This window comes from Phaseolus vulgaris, chromosome 3, assembly GCF_051622355.1.
Source record: "Phaseolus vulgaris cultivar YP4 chromosome 3, ASM5162235v1, whole genome shotgun sequence".
Lineage (NCBI taxonomy): Eukaryota > Viridiplantae > Streptophyta > Magnoliopsida > Fabales > Fabaceae > Phaseolus > Phaseolus vulgaris.
In genome coordinates this window covers 2,482,823-2,504,014 of record NC_143500.1, presented here as the reverse complement: position 1 = coordinate 2,504,014, position 21,192 = coordinate 2,482,823, and the positions used below count along the sequence as shown (strand labels likewise).

Below are 21,192 nucleotides of genomic sequence, written 5' to 3'. Positions count from 1 at the left end.
GGTCAAATAAGTTTTCTTTTTTTCTGTTCGTTGTGTATTGTTTAATAAATTAAATAAATTATTGTTATGTCAAAATATGTACGGCAGATTAAAAAAAAAACTGCACACAGCAATAATAAAAAATAAGAATTATTATTATTATTATATAAAAGAAGACAAAGACTTTTAAAAGATATAAAAGTGCAAGTCAATGCATCCTCAATTATTATTATTATAATAATAATTGATAGAAAAGAGGAAGAGCAATAATATCACTGGGAAGAAGACCAATAGTCACTGTCCCCACTCTTCGCATCTCTGCTTTCACTCTTATCTCTTGCGGTATTGCACTCAGTGTGAGGGTTCTCTGTTATACTCTGTCCTTCGTTCAAGCCATGGATTCCTTTCATCTCTGTGAAGGTACGAATCACTGTGATTTCAATTTCTAATCGATTCCTTTTCGATTGAAGCTGTAGATCATGTGTTTGTGTTTGTGTTTATGCAGTAACTTAACGTTTCACCGTCTCTTGTGCTGGAATAACTGCGCGTTCATTCTTAACTCTTTTGCAATGGAGTGCATTCGTCTCTGTGGAGGTATGAATCAGTGTGAAGTTAACTTCTGTTTTGTTTTCAATTTCTAATCGATTCCTTTTCAATTGAAGTTGTGGATCACGTGTTTGTGTTTGTGCAGTAACGTAATCTTTCAGCGTCTCTTTTACTCTCTCATCGATTCAAGCAATGGAGTACTTTCATCTCTGTGGAGGTATGAATCAGTGTGAAGTTAACTTCTGCTTTGTTTTCAATTTCTAATCGATTCCTTTTCAATTGAAGTTGTAGATCATGTGTTTGTGTTTATGTTTCTGCAGTAACTTAACGTTTCAGCTTCTCCTGTGTTGAAGTCATGGATCACCACTTCTTTCTCTCATCTCTCTCTACATATTAGTTAAAGAAGGTAATATTTCATATTTTTCCTCTTTCAAATTAGTTAGATATGAACGATGAACAGGTTCAGACTACTAGATCTGCTTCTTCTTATGGATGAAAACACAATATAATCTGTTTTCTGTTTTCTATACTAAAGTAGTGATGTTTATGATTTATAATATTATTATGGAAACTACTGTTCTTAACTAACTCTTTTTAATATAAATAATTTTCTTTACATTTACATAATTTATATCTGTGAGATCTCCATTAAAATAATATTTTATTTATAAATAATTATTATTATGAAATAATTTGTATAGGTGAGATCTTAAGAAAATTTCTATTAAAAATACTCTGAGATCTGTAAAACTGTGAGATCAAAATAGGAAGAATAGCTTATTTATCTAGTGTAATCATTATTATACCCTGCAGAATATTACATATATCATTTATCTTAAAAATGTTTCAGCTAAATGTAAAAAAATTGAATCGATATTTAACTACGATATTTTATAATTTTTTACTAATTTTGAATCGATTTGACTGGATCTTTATTGGCTCTTACAAGTTTTATGGTAATAATGTTCAATTAGGATTAACATACTAATCACATTATTTATCTTCAATCAGAGAGATCAAATTGAACAATTATATTTTCTGAAAAACTATTAAATACCATTTCAAGCACAAGTCGAATTGAGAGAATCATTTTAATTTAGCAATATAAAGGTCATCCCAAAAACATAAAATCATAGCACATATATAGTCTATGACAAAATTCTATAAACATGATCTTTATTTGACATTCAATTATCACATATGTTAGTTTAATTTGAAGAAACCTAAGAGCACCATTATAGTTTACTTTAAAGAGAGCTAACGTCCTTTGTAAGAGGAGTGAAAATGTAAAAGTTTATTTAGATCTAATCAATTTTTTAAGGATGAATTATTTGAAATTAAATATTGTTCTAGACAAAAGGGTTAGGTCACGTTAAGCCCAGGATATTCAATGATAGTTAAGAGTGAGTGCACCTTTAATTAATGTGTTTAAAAGATGATCCTTCTTGTTAATGCCTCTTACGATATATATTGATAAAATCCCTTATTTTTCTTGATTTTGTCTTGATTGAGTAGCTAAGGCTATTCAAGTCGAGAGATTTTCAAACGTCTACCAAATTAACGTCCTATTATATAATAGCTCGGAATTCAACATAATTATGACATGGTCCATCTCTCTCAAATATGAACATGAATATTTTAAATTTTTTCTCATAATTTGGCATATTAGTAAAGAAAATATATGAAACTATTTATAATATAAATGTAATATATTAATATAATTTAATGAAGAACTAAGTTCCCATATCACTTCTCTTTTAACCATCATTATTTATGACAATTTATTTAATTAAAATGTAACATGCCTCTTCTAATTAAACATGATTCATTTTTTTTTCTAAAATAAAGTTTTGATCCATTAGCGAGATTTTAGTTTAGTTCTAAAGTTTAAAAGTTTCACTTCGATTTTTTAAAGCTTTTCTGTCAAACCAAATTTATACTTTTTGTTAGTTTAACATACTAATTTAGCCAATTTGATGATATATGTTTAATTGTTGAAAATGTCACTTCAGTCAAAGTTTCCAATAGAGATACCAAAAACTTATAAAAAAATTAATTTAGTCTCATAAAAATATTAAGAGAGGGTATATGATAAACTATCTTAACTAATCAAATGGGGGGAAATGCTGATGATGAATTAATATATTTCATCATAATAAATGAATATAAGTAACAAGTGTTGTATAACGAACGGTTATAAAGTGATTTTTGGGTAGAGTAGTTATGGATTGAATTTTATCCAGATTCAATTCTAACAAAATAGATTGGATTTTACATCAATTTTAATTAGATCAAATTTATTTGGATTTTTCTAAATTCATTTAAAATAATTAAATTCACTTTGTAAATTAGATTAAATCCATCTAGATCTGGACACGAGCTGACTTGGCTTGACTTGTGTTAAGGTCGACTTGATCTGAACCTGGACCGACTCGGCTAGACCTAGATCCAGGCCAACTATGCTCGATCTGGTATCAAAACAGCTCAGCTCGACCTGGACCCGAATTGACTCGACCTAGTACCAGGTCGACTTAGCTCGACATGGGCCTGAACCCACTTAGCTTAACATGGGCCAGGGTCAACGCGGCTCGACATGGACCCACGCCCACTCGGCTAAACATGGTCCTGGATTGACTCGGCTCGATATGGGCTCAGGCTGACTCGACCTGTGCCCGAACTGACTTGGCTCGATCTGGGTCCGAGTCAACTCGACTCCCTGGCCTTGGTCAACTTGGCTCAACATGGACCCGGGCCAACTACACTCGACCTGAGCCCGAGTTGACTCGACTCGATATAGGTCCGGGCCACGCCCAAGCAAACTTGGCTCTACTTGGGTCTAGGCAAACTCAACTCAACCTAGACCCGAGCCGACTCGACCTATTACCAAACTGACTTAGCTCAACATGGACCTGTACCCACTCAACTCGACATTGGCCCAAGCCCACTCCTCTAAACATGTTCCACTCGGCTCGACATGGGCCTAGACCAGCTGGGCTCGACTCGAGATGGGCTCAGGTCGACTCGACCTGGGCATGTGCTAACTAGGGTCGTCCTAGGCCCAAGTCGACTCGGGTCGATTTGGGCTCGGGATGACTAGGCTCAACATGGGCCCAGGTCGACTTGGAACGACATGGACATGGGTCATTTCGACTCGACACTAGCCCGTGCCCACTTGACTCGACATGGGTTCAGACTGACTCGGCTCGACATGGGTCTGGACTAACTAGCCTCAACATGGACCCAAACTAACTAGGCTCGACTTGGACCTGAGTCAACTCGACTCGACACGGACTTGGATCGACTCAGCTTGATATAGGCTCACGACCTAAGCCCTAGTTGATTCAACCTTTGGATAAATACATATTGTACTCATCGGTTGCTTTTCCTACTTAACAAATATTTTGATCTACATATTTATGTGTCATTTAAGTACATTGAATATGATAATTTTTCTTTTTGAGGAAGGGTAAAAAAAAATTTAAATAAAGCTATTCAAAAAAATATGTTTGAAAAATAACCAAAGTGATAAAAAAACATTTAAAAACTCTATCACAATTAATATTTTAAAACTATTGATTAAAGTTATTGGAGTTTATTTTAATGTGTATCCAATAATTAATTATTTAGGATATAAAACATTAAATTTGCTTACTACACATGACTTATAAACCTTTTTTTTTGTAATTTTACTATAAAAGTGACTTACTAGAATATGTAATAAATGATCTTAAAATATGTTTTTGTCTAATGTATCTAAATATAATTATAAAACTTATAGAGTGTGTTCATTTTCTCTTGTTCAGGTTAAAGAAAGTTGAATTTGGTGGAACAAATTGATGGAGTGTCTCTTGGGTTTTGCATCTTCTGTTTCAAGAGATTTAGTGTGTGGAGCATTAAATCAATTACGTTATCCTTGTTGTTTTAACAATTTCATCAAAAAGCTTGAGCAAGAAGAGGGTGATTTGATTGTAACGAGAGATAGTGTGCAAACATTTGTTGCACATGCCGAGAGACAAACCAGAAAGACTAGTGAAGTTGTCGACAAGTGGCTGCAAGATGCTATCATTAACGTAGACAATGTGAGTCAGTTGTTGAAAGAGGCAAAAACAAAAAAAATATGTTGCTTTGGGCACTGTCCAAATTGGATTTGGCGACACCGTGTAGGAAAAAAGTTAGCAAATAAAACTGTGGACCTTGAAAAGTTCATTGTAGAGGGTAGAAAATATGTGCCATTTGACCGCATTGCTACACTTCCTTCAGGCACCTTGAATATTCTTTCAGAAAAATGCATGAATTTTGAGAGTAGACAATTTGCATATGAGAAACTACTGGAAGCAGTGAAAAATAATGATGTTGCCATGATTGGACTGTATGGGATGGGGGGTTGTGGTAAAACCACCTTAGCAATGGAGGTTAGGAAGTTAGTAGAAGCAGAGCATCTTTTTGACAAAGTTCTTTTTGTGCCTATTTCTAGTACAGTGGAAGTTCGAAGGATCCAAGAAAAAATTGCAAGTTCACTGCAATATATATTTCCAGAAACCGAAGAAATGGAGAGAGCCCAACGATTGTGCTTGAGATTAACCCAAGAAAAAAATATTCTTATGATTCTAGATGATGTGTGGGAGAAGCTTGACTTTGGGGGCATTGGGATTCCATCCTCTGAACACCATAAAGGCTGTAAGATTCTCATTACCACTAGATCAGAAGAAGTTTGTACTTCGATGGATTGTCAAAGGAAGATTTACCTGCCAATTTTAACGGATGAAGAAGCGTGGACTCTTTTCCAAAATAAAGCACTTATATTTGAAGACACCCCTGATACCTTAAAGAATCTGGCAAGATTAATTTCTAATGAATGTAAAGGATTGCCTGTTGCAATTGCAGCTGTAGCTAGTAGTTTGAAGGGAAAAGTCGAGACGATATGGAGTGTTGCATTGAATAAGTTGAGAAGTTCTAAGCCAATAAATATTGAAAGAGGTTTGACTGATCCCTACAAGTGCTTGCAGTTGAGCTATGATAATTTGGATACTAAAGAAGCTAAATCACTTTTCCTGTTGTGTTCTGTGTTCCCTGAAGATTTTGAAATTCCAATTGAACTTTTAATAAGATGCGCAATAGGGTTAGGTGTAGTTGGAGAAGCACACTCATATGAGGTGGCTAGGAGTGAAGTGATTGCAGCCAAAATTAAGCTCGTTAGTTCTTGTTTATTGTTGGATGAAGAGGATGAATGTGTCAAAATGCATGACATAGTTCGCGATGTGGCCCACTTGATAGCAAAGAATGAGAATAAGATCATCAAGTGCGAAGAGGAAAAAGATGTGACTATTGAACAAAATTTCGTAAAATATCTATGGTGTGTGAAATTTCCAAATGATTTGGATTGTTCCAATCTTGAGTTTTTATTCTTAAAGACAAAATTGTTAGAATTTGATGGAATTTTCAAAAGAATGGGAATGCTCAAAGTTTTGATTCTTGTGAATGATGAGGATGGAAAAACACCATTGTCAAAAGTGTCTTTCCAAGCATTACAAAATCTCCGTTATTTACTCATTTACGGTTATGAGTTGAGCAACTTCACTTTTGTAGGCGATATGAAGAAACTCCAAAGTCTTTCGCTGCATGGCTGTTTATTGCCTTCATTTCCTGAATTACAAACTGATGTTGTAATTTCACAAGTAACATCCTTAAAATTGTTAGAGTTGAACAAATGTGACATTAAAGGGAAGAAGTTTGAAGTGATCAAAAGAACTCCACTACTGGAAGAGTTGTACATTGTTAATATTGAAGGAGAATGGGATGCTAACAGTGAAGACAATATTGAATTCTTTAACACCTTCAGTGTCCCCCAAACATTGCAAAGGTACGGAATTATATTAGGATCCCGTTATTTTGATGAGTATAATGATGAAGAATTTTGCTCTAATCACAAAACATTATTACTTAACTATTTTCACATTTCAAATGAGGTAATTAAGAGTTTAGCAAAAAAAGCAAAGGATCTATTTGTAGCCAATATTCAGGGAGGGGCAAAAAATATCATACCTGATATATTTCAAATTGAAGGGGGAGGTTTGGATGAGTTGAATATGTTTGAGATACGTAATTCTAAAGAGATAGAGTGTTTGATTGACACTAGTAATCATTATAGTGAGGTGATAACTCTCTTCTCCAAGTTGCATAAGCTGAAAATCCATAACATGGAAAATCTAAGAGCTTTATGGCATTGTTTGCAACCTGCCAATGGGCCTTTTGAGAACTTAGAGAAGTTATATTTAATTGATTGTCCACGATTGACATCTCTCTTCACGTATGTCGTTGCTCAACGTTTGGTACAATTGAAAACATTAAAAATATCAAGATGTGATGGATTGAAGCATATATTAGCAGAAGATGACAAAACAGAGAAAAGTCAAGGTGAATTCACCACTGGGCATCCTATACAAATATTCCAGAATCTTCAGAAACTAGAGGTAAATAGTTGTGGAGAATTAAAACTTATATTCTCTGCCAGCATTGTAAGAGGCTTAGTTCAATTGAAACTGCTCGAGATAAATAAATGCCACATGCTAGATCAAATAATTGGAGATATTGTTCCATCAGCAGACCATGGTAAAAAAGAAGAACTTGATGAAATCATTGAGGAAGGTAAGCATCCACATTTGTATAGCACTTCAACTTCAACTCCACCAACAACAGTTGTGAACTATAGCCCTGGTAAATTTTTCTTTTTGCATTTCTAAATATGTTTAAGTGTGTATTAGTAAGTCTACCTGTTGTTGCTTAGTTGAAGTTAAGTTATTTACAAGTTACGTGAAAATTGTGAATATGTTATTGTATATGAAAAATTTAAGCATATTAGTTGTACATTGTGTCATCACGATCATTATTTTCTATTTGTAAGGTTCAAACTCGACATTAATAATCTACTTTTATTTGAACCAATTACTTGTTAATGCACTGCCAGGGAAATTTGTCTCAGACAAAATTAAAGACATTTCTATTTGCATTTTAATTTTTTTTTTATAATTTAGAATATTTTAAAGAAAATTGTTTTGTATGATTCTTTTCATCATTATTAACCGATCATTTAATGTTTAGGATTGTGGTTTTAGTCTCAAGAAACCAATGTTTTTAAATTCAGAATGTAACTTGCACACAAAGTATATATGAAATCTTGAGTGATATTTTTCTTATATATAATTGCTTTTTAGGAACTCTATCAAGCCTTACAAGCCTTAGAATATATGATTGTCCGAAGTTAGGCTCAATTTTTACAGCATCTACAGCTAAGACCTTGACTTCTTTAGAAAAATTGGTCATAATAAAGTGCAATAGTTTGAGGCATATAATAACTCATGAAAGGATCAATCAAAATCAGAAGGAAAATGTTGTTGAGGATGACCATGACTTTCAGAGTGATATTTCAATCTTCCAGAGTTTGAAAAATTTATATATCAGTGAATGTGACTTATTGCAACGTATATTCCCTGTCCCTTTTGTTGGAGGCACGATGAAATTGAATGATATAAGAAATAAAGAGACAACTGATTTGAAAGATTTTTCAAGTCCAAATAATTTCAAAGAGAATTTTTGTCAGCAACAACAAAATAATACTCAGATTGAGCTTCCTGCTTTAGAAGTACTCCAACTTGATCGTAACCTGGGTAGCATCATTCTAGACAGTTATACTGTAAGATGTCCGTCTTTGAGAACACTATTATTGGGTATTGGGACATATGTTGGGTTTTTCACGATAAATTCTTCAACAAATGCTTCGGAAGCTAGACACGAAGATTATATTTCAATCAAGGTATGATTATTCATCACTTGCTTTGTATTTAGCAAAAATTTTGCAAGATCATGTTTGAGCTAAAATTAATAATTGTCTTATAAGAACTACAACTTATTGGTGACCTGAATTCAACCTATAAGTTTTAATATTAAAGTATTGGGATAGATTAGTTGGAGTAGATTACTTTTGTGAAATTATTCTTTTTTCTCGTTGGGCTAAACAAAATGCAATTAATTTAATAAACAATTAGTGGTATTTCTTAAAATTTTAATTTATACGAGTAATATGTTAGAAATGAATTGCAACAATAATTATTTAGTTTGGTTTAAAAAGTAATTTAGTGTATATATTGCAGATATCGAACTCAGATTTTGTTCCCCCAGTTGAAAGTGTTGAATATCTTTCAAAACAACCACAAGGTTTGACCTTTCTTATTATGCAAAATATAATAGAGATTGAACTGAAAGGCTTTGATAAGGTAAAGTACCTTTTTAAACCGTCCATTGCTTCATCATTGATGTTGGAAATCTTGAGAATTAAGCAATGTCATGGACTTGAGCACATTATAGACATTGAGGATGAATATGGCAAAGAGAATTTGAATGCTATCTTTCCACACCTAAGAATTCTCTCTGTGCGTGATTGTGGCCAATTGAACTATATGTTTGGGCAATATCCCATAGCTAATCAGGATTGTGAGGAGATTCATATTCATTTGTCAGCATTGGAAATACTCTCTCTTTATAATTTACCAAATTTTGTTAGCATTTGTGCTACCAACACTCTCACTGTGACTTGGCCATCTTTGAAGGAGTTTGAGTGTGATAAATGTTCCTATCCTTTTAATGATTCTATGAGTTCTTTGACGGTTCTTACGGATTCAAGAGAGCCTATTAGCGTAAGCAGGAAGGTAGTCTTGTGTTTATTTTTATAATTATTAGTTATTTGGTCCTTTTTGTTTTTTTGTTTGGAATTTTTTACATTTCTATTGATGTCCTGCAGGATCCAAAAGGGATTCATAATCATTTCCTCACTTTGAAAAATGTATCCATAAGAAATTGTGAAGTAGAAGGTATTTTTTGTCTTAATGGACATGAAATGATTGGGCATCAAGTGAGTTTAAGGTTAGAGGATTTGGTGTTGGAAAATCTACCTCAAATGACTTATATTTGGGTGGCTTCCAAGAATTCAGTTAATCTCCAACATCTTACCACTTTAAAAATAATGGGATGTGCAAAATTGAAAGTAATCTTTCCTCCTTCTGTCTTAAGCAGAAGCTTATCAGAGTTGAAACGCCTAATCATAGAAGAATGCATGGAATTGAGGCAGATTGTTGGATGTGAAGAAGGAGTTCCAAAAAACTCTTTTACCTTCTCAAATCTTGAAAGATTAGAAATAGTTGGATGTGCAAAATTGGAAGTAGTCTTTCCAAAATCTGTTTTAAGATGCTTACCAGAGTTGAATTTTGTGAAGATAAGAAAATGCAAAGAATTAAGACAAATCATTGAAAAGGATGTGGAGGATAAAACATTGTCTAGTCTTCTTTCTCCTCAGCCATTCTTCCCAAAACTAGAAGCACTGTATGTGGGACATTGCCACAAGCTGAAAAGATTTATCTCTGAATCTACATCTAATGACCTTCCCAATCTTCATCTTTTGATCATAAATGGAGCCTCTGAACTAGAAGAGCTTGTTGGATGTGGACAAGGGAAATGTGACAAGATAGGAAACACAAAAACTAAGCTTCCAAGATTGAAACTTTTAATATTTATGCATCTTTCAAACTTTGACCAAGAGACTGAATTGTCGAATTTGAAGAATTGTGTTGTCTACGAATGTCCAAAGCTCTCTTTGACTCCAACAACTACTTTTGGAGAGCTGAAGGAAACTTTTCCTTATAAAGGTAAATACTATATAGAGTCTTCAAATATAAATTGTTACCTGTAAATAGTTCATAAATAAATCTTGAATATGATCAATTTTGAAATAAGTCTTGCATATGCTATTGGCATGGTTTGAGACAAATCGTCTCTCAATTTCACGTAAAGAAAATATATTACAAATTAACTATTTCACTCGGTGAGGACTCTTCAAATTTCCAACCGAGTATTCATCAGAAGTTTTAAACACATTAAATTATTTTTTGTTTAAGTTTTTTAATTTTAAGCTCTAGTAATACCAGTTACGAAGAACATTGTTATAAAGAAAACTATCCTTAAAACGAAGTCACCACTTTATTTTGATGGGTGATAAAAAAATTCCTATCATGAAACTTTTTAAATCATTTTTTATTTTTAAATGTAATTATATTGATCCATCATGGAAAGTTGAGGTTGTATTTCCTTTTTTGTATTGTGTTTCATTATCACATGAATTCCCTAATATATATGTTTTTTTAACAGATTTCGAAGACACTAGAATTTTTAGGTCGGACATAAGGGAGTTCATGAGAAATTTAGATGAAGAATCTACTATTAGTGGTAGCAGTGATTTCACTTCATCACAGGTCAGAACCAACCAATCTATGAATCTAAATACAATTAAAAAAAGTTTAATAATCTCTATCTCATTATTAGGAAAAATAATTCAATTTTAACTTACGTGGTATAAAAAAAATTTGAAATCTTAAATAAGAACCTGAATCATAAAAGTAAAAAAGTTATTTTGCTATCTTAAAAATATATTATGCTAACAATCAAATAAAATATTAATAAAAGTGTGAATTTTGTAAGATCTTTGTATTAGAATAAAAATTACAAAAAAGTCTTGAAAAAATGTGTGACTAATTAAAACTTCCTAAAATAATGTCCTAAAGTTTGAGAGTAGTTGGCATTACTTCATTGCATCTTACTTAAAACAGAAAAATCATGTTTTCTATAACTTGATTATATTTGTTAAAAATGTTAACTTTGAGCTTCTGAATTAGTATATTATTGGGAAAGATCCTGGTTCAGAGGTATTGGGAACTGCAACTTCAGCGGATTCATACCAGACTCTTCTTAATAATAGAGGAAGTGAATGACTTTAGACACTTTTGCAATGCCAACTACTGCTTTAGAATTTATAAGCGCAACTTTAATTTGTATGGCAACTTCTCTGCATAAAATGCCTTAGCACATATGTGCAACAATTTGTTTGTGATATACAGGAGATTAGGGACGAAGGAAATGAGAGTATTGAAGAGGGGCCTACAGCAGCAGAAGGTGATAAGACAAAATCTTTGTCAACCGGTGTTGAAGACATTATTATTGGAAGAGGTGTTGCACCTCACATTGAGTCTGCTGGCGTGGACATACCTGCACAACGTTCTATGGTTGTTCAACAAGATGATAAGATGAATGAAGGCATGGCAGGAATCATGCCAAGTCAAGAAATCCAAGTAGAAGAAGGGTTGAACCTATTGGATAAACAAGAGGAAATACATATTGTTTCTAACAGCAACAACATTGACATTTCTCTAGGTTTTTTTATTTTTTCTTTTCTCGTTTCCATCCTATATTTTCATATCACCTTCTCAAACTTTTTACAACTTCTGCAGATATCCGTACAAGATTGGGAGCATATAAACATTTTGTTGATCTGGATGATGTACAAATTGCACTTCTGGTGGAGGCAATAACAACATATCCTCATCTTTGGACTGTTTGCGAGAAGTTTAGTGAGCGCTTCCAAGCTTGGAGGTTGAAAATTTTGGCAGATATATTGTTGTTCCTTCAGAAGGAAAGTGTGGATAGTGTTATTCATCAAAGAGACAAAGAGTTTCATAAACTATGCGAAGAAGCCATTGAGATTGGATTTGAGAGTTCATGGGTAGATGAAATGCGTCAACATGTTGTTGCAAGGGATCCTAAGCTGAGAGAGGACATTGCACAAAGACAAATGGATGAGAATCCTAAGAGGTATGATCATTTAACTTCTTGACTATGTAATGTAAAGAATGAAATAAATTAAGAGTCTTAAATGACTTTGTTGATGTCCAAATAAAATGTATCAATTTTTTGTGAATTGGAAGTTATATCACTATGTTGTGGTTGTGTGGATTTTCCGTTTCTCTTTATATATACATTGTGGTGGTATCTACAATTCTTACAAGATTGATACCATAAAGGAACAATTTAAGTTTGTTACACAGGTCTAGTAGTGTGGGCATGGAACTAGATTCCCAGGTTGTTGAACAAGGTGATGGGCTTAATGAAAAGTGCAAAAGAACTTTTGTACGTCTAAAGACCCAGAATGTTAATAGCAGCTTCGAAGAAGGTTCTAACTTGGTTGATAAAGAAGGTGAAATAGGTGTTGTTTCTAATGACCGCATTGTGGTTGCGAGAAATGAAGAACCAGAGAAGGAATTTGTTGCAGAAGTTTCCACTTCAGAAATACCAAGAATAGCAACATCATTTATAAACTCACATCCAGTTCCAGTTGAAAGGTCAACTACATGTTATTTGAATATTCCTCTAGATGAAACACCCTCAAATGTGAGTCTAATACATATTTTTTCCGAGTATTGGATAAAATTGAAGTACCGAGAGTATAATGATTTTACACCTGTTCATTACTTTGTTTAGGTATTGGTGGACAAACAACGGATTAGTGAACCGTGTTTGATGAATCCAAAAAAGCCACTTGGAGAAATTGTAAGTTGCCCCAAAGTTCCTAAGGTAAAACAAAATAAAACAGCATTGGAACCTCTTCAATAGGCATTTTGTTGACACAAATGTTGTCATTTTCAAAACAAAACCACATACACCAAAGCTACATATTTTTTGTTCTTGTGCAGAGTATTGAGCGAGTTGCTGTAGTGGAAACTATAGCAAAGAACACCAACATGGCAGGTTCATCAATTCATTCTGAATCCACTAGCTCACAGTTAGACCAAATATTCACTTCCCAAAGTAAATCACATACACAAGTAAGTTTATTTATGCATTTTACACTTCCGACATATTTGGTCAGTGATGTTGCCATTCTGATTTATCATTTGCCACATGAGTGGAATTAAAAAACAAAAATCTTACCACCACCCTAGCAGTTTAACTTCTACTTCTTGCACTTCTATGATTTTATCAAAATTGATTTTAAGGAACTCAATGTTTTGCAACTATTGTGGCTTGGTGCTAACATCTTCTATGTTATATTTTCTTCTTATTCCTCTCAGACTGAAATTAGGAGCAGCAAAACTGAGACACGCACTGCTAAGGCAAATGAAGTCCATCCTAAAACTATTCAAGACTTTGGGACCAATAATATCAAGAGTTTATTTGAAACAGTTTATGTGGGGAAAGAAGGTGAAGATAACCGAGTTAAAAAGACCCTCGTTGAGTTGGAAAAGTATCTAAAGATGTCTCTAAAGGACATACTTAGCTCTGAGACTAACAACATTTGTCTTTTGTCTGCTCTTAATTTCTTGTCCAACCTTCCTTTCAAAGATGTAACTCTATCAGATGAAATCAAAGGTATTATAGACACTATGCAGCAAGAGTTCCCAAGTATTGTATGCTCTTTTAAGCAAGGCTTTGCTACCACTAACAAGTTGGTAGAACTTGAAGCTCGTCAGAATGAGGTTGTTTCCAAAATTTCCAAGGCAGAGAATTTCTATGATGAAGCTCAACTAAAGGAAGTAGTTTTGAAGGCTGCCTTATCATCTCTAGAGGAGGAAAAAAATAAATGCATTGCAGAAACTATGGGGTACAAAATGGAGCTTGAAAATTTGAGGAAACACAAGTCTGAAATGGTGGAAGATCAAAGAAAAGTCCAGCAAGAATTGTTTGAGGTGGCTTATAAATGGTCCCTTCTATGTAGTCAATATGAGTACAATCGCATGGCTGCTAGAAATCCCTGATGAGGATTTTTGTTGTTCAGTATTATTAAAGACCAAACTTTTCATCACTCAAAAGGAAGACTTATGACTATATTATTTTATGTAACTTAATGTGCACCCAACCATCAACCAGTTCCAGTCATCAAATAGTTTCCATTTACTTTTTAACTTTTTTTTATCGTTGTTTTTTGTTATCTTATTTGTTGTTGTGTAAAAAGGTTGCTCTTGATGAGAGAAAGACAAAACTAGTGTTATGAAAAATAAAATAAACTATTTGTTCTTTTATGTAAATTGTTTTTTCTTCAAAATTACAGAAACAATTTTTTTTCTGTTTCCTTCCTTTTATGAGTGTCATTGTCATTTTGTAATAGCTTTTTTTATTATTTTTACGTATGCTTTATTATAGATTTCTTTTGGTTCTAATTTCCCAATCAGTTCACTCCTCTCTGTGGATAAGATTCCAACAACATAATAATATTTACTCCTATTAGTGTCACTGTAATGCAGTTAAGGAATAAAAAATTTCAGCATTAACGTATGAGAAAAGGAGTTAGATAGAGTGCTAAATATATTTTAATCACAATTTTTACACATTTGGCATTCCTTTTTTTCAACAGTCCAAATATGCCACAATATGAAATAAAATACAAAAACATAAAAGCAAAAAGTTTCAAAAATTCCAATCTAGAAGCAAAATCTTGACCGTGATAATTGTATTTGATGTTCACTGGATTTTAGCTTGACCAGTGATAGACAAAGTTGTAGATATTTCTTTTAACTTTCTAGAAATGTTGATTTTTTAAAAAAAATTGAAGCATCTAAGTTTTTTTATAAAATTTTAATGTATAGCAGAATATAGGTAATTATAAGAAGACATGTATATTTTGCCTTCAATTTTTAATGCTCATTTTTCAACCATCTCTAACAATTTAACATCTCTAATAATATTTTGCTTAGGTTTTAAAATAAAGATTTGAAATATAACCAAGGTTGAAAAAACCTCTATTATTTTGCTGAGTTTTTTTAATAAATTTTGAAACTTAACAAAAGTTAAAAAAATTTCAATTAATTAAATCAATTTTTAGGGTTATATCAACTTTCGCTAAATAACCTCCGTTAAAACTTTTTTTTCTTGTTGTGAGAGAAAAAAAAAATGAAAAAACAATTCATAAATTAAAAGAAAATGATAGGAAGTGAAAATTTCTAAAACTAAAAATACTAGAAAGATGAATTTTATCTCTCTAATTAAAGCTCACTTAGTGTATACTAAGCTCTCTAATAAGTTGTGCAAATTTTCCCTAATAGAAGAATACTTTCTAACATATTGAAATTATTTTCAATGAACAATAAAACTATAAATGTGTATATAAAGTGTTTTCATCAAATACCAAAATCATCTCAATGACTAATATAAAAAATGTTATATCGAGAAGTTTAAAAAATAATAAGAGATTTTTGTAGTTAGCTATCTAAGTTTTATACTTTCTAAACAAGACCAAATCATCTACTAACAACCCAAATTATAATTAACAAGGATCAAAATAAACAACAAATATATGTTCAAAAATGCACTATTAACCACCAATATCACATTCATATACAACAAGACAATAAAATTATTATTATTTGTGAGTCTATCGTAACCAAAGAGGATAATAAAAAAAATCAAATATTTCACATCAACCAACTAAGCATATTATTTGTAATATATATAATAGTTTTATCGTTACATGTAATTCTAAAATATATATATATATATATATATATATATATTAGATTTAATTTTGATGCAAGATTCATTTTCTGAATAAAAAAAGCCAATTCAACATGAATCATTAGTAATTATGAGTATACCTTTTTCTTATGCCTTCTCTATATATATAGTGGATTTAGAGATTGAATTTCGAATACATAAAAAAAGTAAATAGAAAAAAAAAATCTACATATATTAATATCAAATTTGGTTAAAAAAGCATAAAAAACAGAAAATAAATATTCACTAAAAAAAATCGTGGGTCTTATATCATTATTATTTTTCTCTTCTCCCTTGATTTCAAACAAAGGGTTAATTAAGAAGATTATTAGGATAGTAAAATAATACTTTTCTTAGCATGTCATATTTTGATTCGTTGTGAAATACAATATTTGTTTTAGTTTTATCAATATTTACAAATAAATTTTTATTTTATTTCTTGTTCTACTCTATTTTTTATAACAAGCTTCTTTATTTACTTACACTAAATTAAAAATAATTAATCTTTAATTTGTTTCTTTTGACTATTATATTTATAATAAATTTTTATTTTTTATGAGATGTTTAAATTTGGAATGAAAGATTTGTTAATCATCTTATTAATCTTTTTTTCAATTTATAAAAGATTTACAAGCCTGCAATTATGCAAGACCAATAAGATATACTAACTTGCATTTGAAAATCAACTTAGTTTTTTTTTATATTAAAAATAAGTATTTATTTTTGTAATAGAAAAATTAAATATTATTATAATATAAGCCGTCAGCGTGGGGCCCACTCAGCCGATGCATAGATCTCAAAACGACAATGAGAAGGAGACAGAATAAGTGCGTTTAGGCCACTTCCAATCACCTGTCTTCATCCCCACACCAACTTCCTCTATCCGTAGCCCTCTGATTGCAATCACACGCTCACAATTCAAAACCATCATTTACGTTTCTAATTTCTCTCAATTTTTTCAACATGCAATTTTTTAATAAACAAAACTTGGACTTTGATTCACCTAATCAAGTACTAAAATAAATAAAAATAAATAAATATATATAATCAAATATGCTATTAACTCAATTTTTAAAAACATATTTTAAAATTATGCTATTAACCTTTGACTATCTCCACCTTAAAATAACAATTGCATATAAATAAATAAGCCTTTTTTTCCTTTTTGTTAAGACCAAGTCCATATTACCTTATTTATCAGTCAACAACTTGCTTTTGTTTTTTTTCCCACTTGACTCCATTCTTTCTTTTTCTTTATCCTTTTCTCCTTTTATTTCCTACTTTATTTTTTAATAGAAAGAAAATAAAAAAGAAAGAACTAATCACTTGACCATTGATTTTCCTAATGGATATTTCTATGAATATGAAGAATGGTAGTTTAGAAAATAATTGAAGGTGGGCTAATTTATATATATAATAAATACAACTTACACTAATACAAGTAGAGAATTTATGTTATTGTAGATATATTGGTTATTCACGAATGTATCATGGTAAATGTGTTGGCACATATTTTTCTTAATTTAGAAAAAAAATCAACGTAGTTTAATATAGTAACAACTTTTATAATAATTAATGTCGTTAGAGTAGGTATCTGTTTTTTTTCACTGCGGAGTAGTTTTTAAGGTGTTGGTGTTTAGGGTGTGATGAATGATGTCCCAAACCAAGAAAGAGGAGTACTTAGATGATATATTGCACAAACATAAACACTGATATGATACGGATACGGATATACGTATAATCTTTAAAATGTAGAACATGGAAACGCAAATTTATGTATTATATTATTATGAATTATATGAATTGACAATAAAGATTTATATGCATAAGTATGTTTATGTTTTAGTTCTTTTTTAGTAGAAAAATGTTTTTTATGGTTGGGTCTAAATGATTTCTTCCTTATTTTTATAATCATACTAAAAATTTATACAATAAATTTGAGTTTTTATAAAATTAATGTATTTCTTTTTTTAAAATTGTGTTAGAATCATGTTAGAAATGTAAGAAATTCAACAAATATTTTTTGAATTGGACACTTCAATGATACGTGTCGTACGACTGTCGGTGTCCGATGTGTGTGTCTAACACGGACACACCATTTAAGAGAAGTGTCCGAGTCTCATAGTCTAGATGTTTAAGTCAGTTATAAGATAGTTGAGAAAAATAAAAGTTATTAAATAACCTTACTTATTCTAACATCAACATATATATAAAGTTGAGATGAACATTTTCGTGGATGTGAGTCATCGATGGGTGTGAAGGCATGATCTTGATATCTAGGATTGGATTGGAGTGTTGAGTTGATGTCCCGAGAAGGGCGGGGGATCTAGCTGTTAAATAGGCCAAGAGTGTTCTTCCTATTCGACCGAACCGAGTTATGGGTGGGTAGATTCCTGTGTGATTGAATACTTTTCAAAGTATTGGTGATCATCCACGGTAGAGTCTTTTTTGCAACGAGTGTGCCTATGTTAAAGGTTGGTGTCGTTTCTATGGACCATTGTTGTGTCATAGATAATGTTTATCATTGCCAAGTAGGGCCCCATACGAGTTCTTTTATATGTATGCGTGTTTGTTTATGGATATTTGTACCTCCTTTCCAACGAGTTCACCATGGGGGTTGATCGAGTTTTAAACATTGCCCCTACACAATTGAATGCTAACACATGGACTTTTTTACTAGTGTTTTAGCTTTTATGTGAGATGTTTCGTTTGAGTTTGTCCCCTCAAATGTTTCTTTATCATTATAGTTCTCAACCTTTTGATTCGATTGGCAGATTGTCGCTCATTGGTCAACTAATTACATGTCCTTTTTCACTTTACTACTCGTCTTACAAAAAATTCAAGGATAGTTTTTTCAAGGTCATAATAGAGCCTATAGGTCATAGATTTTTTTTAATAGGAACAAACCAAAGTTTCTCTTTTATTAGATTAGGAACTCCAATTAGTACGACTAAAGTTTATAATGACCCTGAAAATTACAATGCGTTTAGATAAGTTACAGAAGCCATTATCCACTCAAAAAAATCCTTATCATATATCTTTCCTCAAAATCTTTGATAGAGCTTATCTTAACTTTGAAGATTGTCTCTCTTAATTCCTTATATTTTGTATAACTTTTTCTATGGTACATGACTATAGAGTAAATTTTTTTTTGTAAGTTACTACCGAGTAGATCATGGTTTATTTAATGATAACTTTTTTATTTTATATGTTTGTCACAATTCTTTATCTATGGGTATAAAGCAATCATTTGGTGATTCATTTTTTTTTCAATATTCAGATGCTAAATGATGAAGATAAGCAACGTTTTTAAGGGAAAAGAATTTGTACTTTCCTAAGAGTGAAGTAATGAAATAATTCACCAACCTATATATAATATATCATATTTAATTCAAAATCTAAAAGTGCTCTAACTTTAGCCACACCACTCATTTTTTACATAAAAAAAAAACTAGAAAATTATTATGAAGACAATTGTGTATTTATTTGATTTGAGAAGAAAAATAATTTATTTTAGCTCAAAACACACATTTTCAACATTAATATTTCTTTTTATGATAGAGAAGAATAATCATAAATAAATAAATAAATAAAATACTTGATTAAATATGTGACTTACGTTACAAACCATTGGTAATCATAAAGTTCTTTTTTTTCCCTTTTTTTCATTTTCAAGACAAAGCAACAAAATAGGTTTGAAAAGAATGAAGTCCTACCAAATTATTAATTAGGTTTTTTCTTAAAAGAATCTATTCTAAGCAAGAAACACATTAAAGATAATTACAAATTTTAGGACAAATAGATTGGGTTTAATTGTACCTTTGTTTTCCCAAAAATGCAATTAAATTTATTGAAGATTTACTTCTATTTATCGAGTTTCTAACTATAACCCATATGCAATTTTAGTTTCAAATTCAAGTATAATAATTAGATATTTAAAATATTGTAATTTTATATGATTTTAATATCCTTCAATTAAATTTCCTTACATTTAAAATACTAAAATTGCACACTTGCAATAATAGATATCATATAGATATAATTAAAATTGGAGTTTTTCTATAAACTGAAATTAAATTTTCACAAAATTAAAAAGTAAAAAATTAGATTTTTTTGGTGAAAAATTAATTTGATATTTTCTTTTTTACCATTTTATAGTAAAGGTATTTATAAAGAAATATCTTTGATATTTTCTTTTTTACCATTTTATAGTAGAAGTATTTATAAAGAAAAAACCAAACATAGTAAGTAAGAATGGATGAAGAAAGATTTTCAATGAGAGGATAAGAAACATAAAATTATAATAACCTCAATTAACACAATTAAAGATTAAGATTACACAATGGTTAGAAATTAAAGTGTGATTAAATGAATAATTAATTAACATGATGGTGTTCTTAGCTTGTTAACACTAATTTATGGCAAGACGGTGACGGTGTTCCAAATTTAGAAGTCAAGCCTCCGAGGGTCAATTTCGTCAATTCAAGTGTCGCATGCATTGAATTTTGTTTCAAAATTCAAAATTGGTTGGCAAAAGGAAAAACAAAAGTCATCAATTTTTAAACGCCACAAAATTCCCATAAATAAAAGATAACATCCTTTAAATGCATTAAAAGAATAATAGTAAATAAAAATAGATATTAAAAATTAAGAGAAATTTACTTTTTTTTAAAATTGTATCAGTTTATAACTTTTTAAAAATTACTTTTCTATAAAAGTTCATATTCGAGTTATTTTTTTAAATAATTATAATCAGTGTCAATCTATTCATATTTAGGTTAAAGATTAGTTTTTATTTTTTTTAACCGTAGTATAAACATCCATACAAACACTGATACGACACGAATACAGATACATAAACAGAAATATGTATAATTTTTAAAATGTAAAACATAGTAACACAAATTTATATATTATATAATTATGAATTATATAAATTGACAATAAAAAATTTATATAGTGAAATTTATATATTATATAATTATGAATTATATAAATTGACAATAAAAAATTTATATAGTGAAATATGTTTAATTTATTTTTTAGCAAAAGGATATTTTTCATGAGTTTAAAAAATTTTATTCTTATTTTTTAGTCATATTAAAAATTTAGACAATAAATTTAAAGTTTTTAAAAAATTAATGATTTTTTTTAAATTACATAAACACCGTACTAAAAATATAAAATATTTAATAAATATTTTAAATTAGACACTTTATTATACGTATTTTACAAATATTTAATACATATACATTGACGTATTCAAACCTCGTATATTTCAACCGTTATAATACGAAGCAATTA

General features: G+C 30.7%; 1 protein-coding gene across 12 annotated transcripts; it reads left to right on the top strand.

Moving 5' to 3' along the window:
- Positions 1–204: 204 nt before the first annotated feature.
- LOC137806040 (putative disease resistance protein At1g61190) lies at positions 205–14,426 on the top strand. Of its 12 annotated transcripts, none has more exons than XM_090300515.1 (16): positions 205–399; positions 485–573; positions 671–742; positions 846–931; positions 4,329–6,995; positions 7,129–7,239; positions 7,737–8,335; positions 8,673–9,227; positions 9,320–10,220; positions 10,720–10,823; positions 11,466–11,778; positions 11,856–12,216; positions 12,450–12,792; positions 12,883–12,975; positions 13,095–13,226; positions 13,473–14,426. In XM_090300515.1, exons 7-16 carry the CDS (start codon positions 8,036–8,038, stop codon positions 14,154–14,156), a joined length of 3,786 nt encoding a protein of 1,261 aa, XP_090156641.1. In that variant the 5' UTR covers positions 205–399; positions 485–573; positions 671–742; positions 846–931; positions 4,329–6,995; positions 7,129–7,239; positions 7,737–8,035; the 3' UTR covers positions 14,157–14,426. The 12 variants fall into 12 exon arrangements, with proteins under 12 accessions (XP_090156641.1, XP_090156640.1, XP_090156643.1 ...); XM_090300514.1 differs by having other exon boundaries at positions 12,438–12,792; XM_090300517.1 differs by having other exon boundaries at positions 4,329–7,170; positions 12,883–12,951.
- Positions 14,427–21,192: the final 6,766 nt, after the last annotated feature.